The sequence below is a fragment of the Leptomonas pyrrhocoris genome (assembly GCF_001293395.1).
Source record: "Leptomonas pyrrhocoris isolate H10 chromosome Unknown, whole genome shotgun sequence".
Taxonomy (NCBI): Eukaryota; Euglenozoa; class Kinetoplastea; order Trypanosomatida; family Trypanosomatidae; genus Leptomonas; species Leptomonas pyrrhocoris.
The window spans coordinates 2,370,931-2,378,140 of record NW_015438357.1 but is presented as its reverse complement, the minus strand read 5'-3'; the positions used below and the strand labels follow the sequence as shown (position 1 = coordinate 2,378,140).

The 7,210-nt window shown below is 51.4% G+C and overlaps 4 protein-coding genes across 4 annotated transcripts in view; 1 reads left to right on the top strand and 3 right to left on the bottom strand.

The window, feature by feature from the left end:
- Positions 1-411, top strand: part of ABB37_00786 (hypothetical protein) — a gene marked incomplete at its 3' end in the record, with an annotated part of 3,614 nt that extends 3,203 nt beyond the window's left edge. Inside the window, exon 1 of the mRNA XM_015797121.1 lies at positions 1-411. This exon is cut by the window's left edge and continues 3,203 nt beyond it. Within this exon, the coding sequence (XP_015665129.1) occupies positions 1-411 (411 nt within the window).
- Positions 412-1,755: 1,344 nt separating this feature from the next.
- On the bottom strand, positions 1,756-2,871 carry ABB37_00785 (mannosyltransferase-like protein; the record flags this gene model as incomplete). Its single annotated transcript, XM_015797120.1, has 1 exon — positions 1,756-2,871. The coding sequence occupies exon 1, from the start codon at positions 2,428-2,430 to the stop codon at positions 1,756-1,758; it is 675 nt and encodes a 224-aa protein (XP_015665128.1). The 5' UTR covers positions 2,431-2,871.
- A 999-nt stretch (positions 2,872-3,870) lies between these two features.
- ABB37_00784 (hypothetical protein) lies at positions 3,871-5,223 on the bottom strand (the record flags this gene model as incomplete). Its single annotated transcript, XM_015797119.1, has 1 exon — positions 3,871-5,223. The coding sequence occupies exon 1, from the start codon at positions 4,552-4,554 to the stop codon at positions 3,871-3,873; it is 684 nt and encodes a 227-aa protein (XP_015665127.1). The 5' UTR covers positions 4,555-5,223.
- Positions 5,224-5,842: 619 nt separating this feature from the next.
- ABB37_00783 (acetyltransferase (isoleucine patch superfamily)) lies at positions 5,843-6,472 on the bottom strand (the record flags this gene model as incomplete). Its single annotated transcript, XM_015797118.1, has 1 exon — positions 5,843-6,472. The coding sequence occupies exon 1, from the start codon at positions 6,416-6,418 to the stop codon at positions 5,843-5,845; it is 576 nt and encodes a 191-aa protein (XP_015665126.1). The 5' UTR covers positions 6,419-6,472.
- Between the last annotated feature and the right edge of the window lie 738 nt (positions 6,473-7,210).

The window sequence follows — 7,210 nt, the reverse complement described above, 5'->3', positions numbered from 1 at the left end:
GGCTGTGGAGTGCGCACCCTCAATGGGCTGAACACCTGCCCGCTACTCCGCGAGATCGATCTCTCTAAAAACAAAACCTTGGTGGACCTGAGCAGCCTTGCTGGTGCGCCCTCTCTGGAGCAGATTTCGGCAGGGGAGTGTGATATTCGCAGCGTAAATGGTCTGGGCCGCTGCCCACGTCTCAACAACCTCGATCTGAGGGGAAACGAGCACTTGGAGGACATCAGTGATCTTTCAAGGTCCACCAGTCTGAAGCGTATAGATGTGCGTGATACAGACGTGCAAGACACTCATTTTCTCGATTCCTCCGTAGCGGTCCAATTTGGGGACACTGAGAACGGTCTAGATCCCTTCCTCCTACTGGTACGTAGTTATTTTTCCTTCTCTTCGTCTTCTAGTGAATCGCTCTGATCAGGACGCTCTGCGGTCAACCACCCCATGCGCTGTCATGTCTTTCTACTAAGTCTTATTGCCTGCATCATCTGCACGTGTACAGTGCTTTCTACGCGTGTTTCCCTCCTTTTTTTTTCAAGTTGATGCCCGCGTAGCTTTCGAGCAAAACTGTGGCTTTCATCGCGAAGGTGTGTTTTAAAAAAGCGCAACTGCATGCGCAATGTTGATAAACAGAAGAAGCCCGGGTAGTCTCCGCAGTTCGCAAGAACTTTCTTTTTGAGGGACCGCAGTGTCGTGCACAACGTCTTGGCAGCACTCTCAAGCTTTTCGCCTTGATTCCGACAGTATTTTTCGTTTTCCTCCTAGAGGCATAGCTGAGCCGACGCAGTGATGTTGCAGCACTCGTAACTGAGCATGTGGTGCTTCAAAACTTTTTTTCTTCTGCCAGCTCCTCTTTGTTTTGAGATCCTTTTTGTTTTTGATGCTTTCGATATTGTACCCTCTCTTTTTCTTTTCGCGGTTAAAAGCGTTTCGGAGTGTTGTGCTCTTTGGGCTGTTGCTTCTGAATCACGTAATATGACAAAACTCCATCTCAGTGAAAACTACCCCCTTATTCTTTTTGTATGCGTCGGTGGGCAGTGACAGGGAGAAGAACGTTTCTTTTTTGCTGCCCGCTACGCAAAGCCCCACGTTTGCGTTCGTTTGTCCTTTGCTTTGTTGCCCATTTTACGTACAAGGTTTCTGAATTGAAACAATAGCAAAATCAACCCCAGAGAGTGTCGAACTTGATAAGGTGGAACTAAGGTGATGCAAGACGCTTTCTCAAGTGCGCAAGAAACGTAGCAAGTTCGTACTGCAAGGAAATAGTGCCGTGCGGTGACTTTCCATCTGCAATCTGAGTACGTGTAAAGAACAGAGATTGGTGCTGCTGTATTCCGGTAATGCCACCGCTCTCGTCATTCTTATTTCTGAAATGTGGTCTCCCCACTCTTCTCTTGTTCAATATTCGTCTCTTTTCGTCTTGTCTTCTGTGCATTTGGCCCTTTCAGCAAACTGTTTTCAAGAGTGCTTAGATCGCAGGTGATGCACGTAGCGCACCGCGTTGCTTCTCAAGCGGCATCGTAGCTGAACAATTTCTGTTTCCAGGTGCTTCCACCGATGCGTGCGCTTCGCAAAAGGGAATGAAGTGAGGCAGCGCTTCGAACCCACAGATGCGCTGTGGTTGTCATCTACAACGGCTGTTGAGCGCGATTGGCTCGGTGCTACAACGACAGCGCTGCCCTTTTCTTTGCCACGTCATCAGTCAGCGGCTCAGAGCCGTACGATCATCGAGCAACTCTGCTCTCCCGGTACTGTGAGTTATTATCTAGTCCCAGTTGCTGAGAGCTGCCTAGCGGTGAAAAAGTGTGGTGCCACAAAAGGGGATGGTAGATAAATACCGCAGTTCAGCGACACCGCGTCCACCACCTCCTCCCACGAGGCGCGTTGATCCGTGGCGAGGTACCCACTAAACCGCCGCACCAGAAAAGGCAGCAGCATCATGTCATCGTTGGTGCTCCCCACAATGGCCGCCTTTTCCAGCACCAGCAGGCGTTGCAGATCGTGCCGCGACAGCTCCGCTGGTACCGAGCCGGGCGGAAAGAGGGAAGGCGAGCCGGGCTGCTCCGCCGTCGCCAGGATGGTGCACTGCGCCGCCGCCACACGACCGCCGTTGCGCGTCGTCGCCGTCCGCAGCAGCGCATCCAACAGCCCCGTTCCCGCGCGCCGCGCCTCCGACGCATCGTCCGGCTCCGTGTACGCCATCCTCGACGCGCTCAAGAAGGACGGCAGCACCACCAAGTGCGTCCCCGCACCCCCGCCGCGCGTCCGCAGACCGGCGTCCACCAGCACCTCCAGCGTCTCTGCCGGCTCCGTGCCGTAAATCGCACCGCCGTCTTCCACCGCGTGCGCCACCACCGTCACCGCCTCCGCCAACAGCAGCTCACGCAACAGCTCTACTCCTGTGCCGCTGCTCAGCGGCTTCCCGACGAGCGGCATAATAAGAGCAGAGGGGTTCCGCCTTCCCTGACTCCACCTGCACGGGCTGCACGGGCACAATCTTTACGTTTCAAACTGTGATGGTGCTTCCAAACGAGTTATGAAGGATGCATATCATAATTAAAAAAGTAACTGCCATGGTGACAAGCTTCGCGTAGCAAATGCGTCCTCTTGCGGAGCATCTGTTGTGCGCAGCGGGAGTGCGTTTGAGCGAGGGCGGCGACACCGGCGCTGCAAGGCCACTACGGAGACGCTAAAACGGATCGGAATGTGAGGACGGCGGTGCGACCACCACCTCGTCACCGCTGACATCCGAAAGTTCACCGCTGCCCCTCCGCATGGTGCTTACGGAACTGTTTCTGTCACCTGCACGGCTTCCAGCTTTACAGCGAGTTGCAGAACAAAATTACCTACAGTCAATACCAACACAAAAAAGAGACTACAGAAGGAAGAGACGGCCAAGTCGAAGAGAATAGCGGAGGTTTTTGTACCCGCAAGAATTCAACACGCTCACTCATCTCTTTTTAGACAGTCCGAGACGGGGCGATAGAACACCACCAAAAGAGTACTTGTACGCATTGTAATATTTGAACGCAGTCTGCATGTGCGCAGAAGCAAGTTGCGAAGACAGAAAATATAGACATATATCGTTCCCTTTAAATAAGTTAGAAGAGATTTCGCCAGTTTAAAAATTGCTGGGAAACCCCGGGGAAACTCCAGGTAATTAGTGAAACACAAAACACGAAGAACACATCACCCGCAACTCACGGTTTTCTTGACAAGCTTTCTGAGAGCGGACAGGTGCAGCGCGCGGTAGTAAAATATCATTGTCCACTGTGGCAGTGCGGCGACGCGTTCTCCGAAAGAAAAACCGCGCTTTGCGAAGAACGCAAAACAGCGCTGCGTATCCAACGTATTAGCATTTTATGCTTTTGATACTGTTGAAGACATCAAAAAAGAAAAGGGGGAATCGTTCTCACCAACTCGCACATCTGGGCGACAACTTGATGAAACGAAGATTAGAACTCTCAGAGAAAAAAAAAAGAAATTACTTCAAGGAGAAGGTGAACTCGGCGGTTGCTGTTCTCTGTGAACACGTCCTTGTCTATTACATGACAGTTATTGAGCGGTCGAAGAAACGGATGTCTGTTTCTTTTGAATCAGGCACAGCCACCCGCTTTTAGGCCGGTGGGTCTGGCAAGGTAACGGAGGTCTTTTAAGCACGGGTTACCAGACAGTTCAAGTTCAGGAAGTCGTGGGCAGCTGTTCAGGCCGTCGACACTGCGAAGTCCACAGTTCCACGCAGCGACTTTCTCAAGACACGGTGCGCCTGCAAGACCGCTGAGATCTTCCAAAGAAGCGTTGCAAGGTACATTGAGCTCAACAAGAAGCGGGCAGCTGCTGAGACCGTTCACGCCACGCAGTCCACAGCTCACCGCACTAATGTTTCGAAGACGCGGCGCCAGCAAGCCCGATCAGGTCCTTCAAAGTCTTGTTGCTGGACACGTTCAGTTTACTGAGTCGCGAGCAAATGTTAAGGCCGTGAAGATCATTCAGTTCGCATCCGCTGACGGAAAGAAGATGAAGGCACGGCGCGCCAGAGAGGCCGCGGAGGTCGTGTAGATGTCTGTTGTAGCTCACATCGAGTACGCTGAGCCACGGGCACATGTTGAGTCCGCTTACACTTCGAAGCCCACAGCAACTTGCAATGAGCTTCTCCAGACACGGTGCACCAGCGAGACCTGCGAAGTCTTTCAAAGAGCTGTTGCTCGTTACATCAAGTTTGCTGAGATGAGGACAGCTGCCCAGATCATTTAAGTTCTGCAAATTGCAGCTGCGTGCGTAGATTTGCTCGAGACGCGGTGCGCCTGAAAGACCCGTAAGACTTTGCAGGTGCTGGTTGTTGGAAACGTTTAGGACGGACATCATTGGACAGCTCACAAGATCGGCCACCGATCGTATTCCACAGTGCTTGGCCGTCAGGTGGCACAAGTGCTCTGAGCCCGCCAGCGCAGAAAAATCTTCCAGCTGTACAAAGCCATCCAGCTCCACGACGCTGACCGGCAACTTCGCTGCCACACGGAGAGCGCGATTCACAGCAGCAGTCAGTAGACTCTGATCCATAGTCGCTTTGCAAACCAACGAAAGCTTCTCCAAGTTTGAAAATGTCGGAAGCGCGCAGACGTAGCTTCCACAGCTTCCGTCGCACATCGACGAAGTACCTCGCTGGCAGGCGGTTTTGGAGGTCAGTTGGATGCGCAATGCCGTCACACGGAGTCTCAAACACTCCGTCAGAAGCATCAGGATATCCCCGTGTGAGTTGTCGACGTTGAGAAGAAGTGGTAATCCGCACCGAGTTGCCCACCACAGCGACTGCGCAAACCGCACCCGCGCTCTGGTTCGCTCTGTTGCCGAAATCCCTAACATCAGACGGTTGCCTTCCACTCGCGCTCTCTTCGCATCCTCACACAGTTCAGGCCGCCTCATGAGCATCTCCGCATCCAACCTTGTCTGTGGACTCACGGAGGCAAGTGTTCTGAAATGTCGGGCTATGGACTGCTGGCCCATGAAACTCATCACTTGCGCCAACCTGTCGAAATGCAGGCGCGACAGTGACGCACGAGCATCGGCATCTGCAGCGCTGTCGGAAAGGGCTTCGTTAAAATTCGCCACATGCCACGCGTAGTTCACGTGTTGTTGAACCATCATTTATGTGTGTGTCCTTTCTGTTAGTGGACGGGGTGGAAAGGTGTGAACGATGACGGAGCCTCCCTCCGGCGGCAACGAGAAGCTACGAAGAAACAAGATCAGAGAAAACCGACGTGGATAGCAGAAACGAGAATCCATGGTGAAGCGCGCGTGAGAAAAACTGCATGGTAATAGTAAGAACGGAACAGCTGAGATTTCGCGTTCCCAAGAAAGAAATAGAGGAGCAGCATGCAGCTGGCCAGCTGCCACAACACACTCACCGTTGCAACGCCCCGTCACGATGTCATGAGGTTCATCCGCATTGCTGCACCACTATAATACTGTAAGATAGTTTCTTTATTATTACTATTTTTTTTGGCTTTCGAAGTAGCAGCATTGCGCTGAGGAAACGGCACCCAACACCAATAGCGACACCAACAGTAACGAGAACAACCGTTTGCCTGTGCCGCAGGATGCGCCCCTTTTTTATTAGAAAGCGAAAAGAAAGAATACTGGCGTCTTTACGATATAGCTTCAGCGATGACAACCGTACGTAGCACATTTCACTTCGTTTTTGAAAGTCTAGATTGGAGTCACGCTCGCGAGAAACAAAATGAAAAGAAAGGGAGAAAACAGAAGCTGTGCTGGAGGCTTTAACAGTAGCACACATGCACACACACAAGAACATGAGATGAAAGTTTATACACACATTTGATGAGGACGATTACAGTTTGGACGGTTTTTCTGGAATGCGCTTAATCACTCTGGCTGGAGCGCCGGCAACAATCGTGTTGTCATCCACGTTCTTCGTTACCACAGACCCAGCGGCCACGATTGAGTTGCGTCCAACAGTCACACCAGGCAACACCGTCGACGCGGCGCCAATCCACGCACCTTCCTTCACGACGATCTTGCCAGGAATCAGCGTGCTGCTGCGGATCGAGGGGTCTAGAGGGTGTCCCTCGGTGAGGAGGTTCACCTTTGGTGCGATGAGAACGTTGTCTTCGATGTAAATGCCTCCCATATCAAGGAACGAGCACCCGTGATTGATGACGATGTTCTTCCCCAGAAAAATGTGTTTACCGAAGTTGGTTTGGATTGGAGGGAAGATAGTTACCGATTTGTCGATTGGTTTCTGAATCAGCTCCGCGAAGCGTTCCCGTGCCATGGCGAGACTGGTAGAGCTGTTCACGCCGTGAAGCAGACGGAAGCAGCGATCCACCACCTCCTGAGCAGGCGCAAAGTTTGCCGGGCTTATCGAGAACGACTTCCCACTCAGCATCTTTTCGAAGATGGACATGGTGAAGGGGAAAACGGAAAGCGACGTAAGATAAGTTTACAAAAGAAAGTACCTGAGTTTGTGTCGAGAACAAGTTAGTGTAAAGTCAGGGGACAGCAAGTGAGGGAGGAAGGAGCGTATGTACTGTCCATGGAAGTGATCTATTGGGCCCTCTCAGGACCGAACCTTTTGTTGAGGAGAGAAAAAAAACAAAAGGATGACCACGTATTATCGAAGCGCCTCACCACTTGGCGCGACCGACTGTCAACAACGCGTATCCAGTGAAGGAATAACAAACACCCCGTCCTGGATCTACGTGCCAGTCAAATTCATCTCCTTGCTTGTTAAACCATCGCCTTCTGTTGCGTTGGCAAACAGCAACATGAGCGATATCGTCGTGCCTTATTGCCTCCACGTGTACTCGGCCAATGTGGCGGTTGTGGGTTTTTGCATGATTCTTCTTGTACAAGAAATGATGACGGTGGGTAAAGACAGAAACGCGACGTTCCTGCTACAACGCAAGCACAACACGAGCCGTTTGCTTCTAAGAAACAGAAATACAGGCAACACAAAGAGGTTCAAATGGAATAAAACAAAAGTAGGAGAATACTGCGCTTCACGGTTTAAAACAAAAGCTTTCCGCCAACCGGGTTACGTCAATCGACGTTACGGTTAAAGAGACAACAGACGTGAAAGAAGAAGAAGATGGAAACAGCATAAATTCACGGCGAAAAAGTCGATCGAAGAGTCAAACAAACAACAACAAAAAATAGCGTTCGAATAAACAGGAGTAAATAGAAGCAGTTGGTGTTT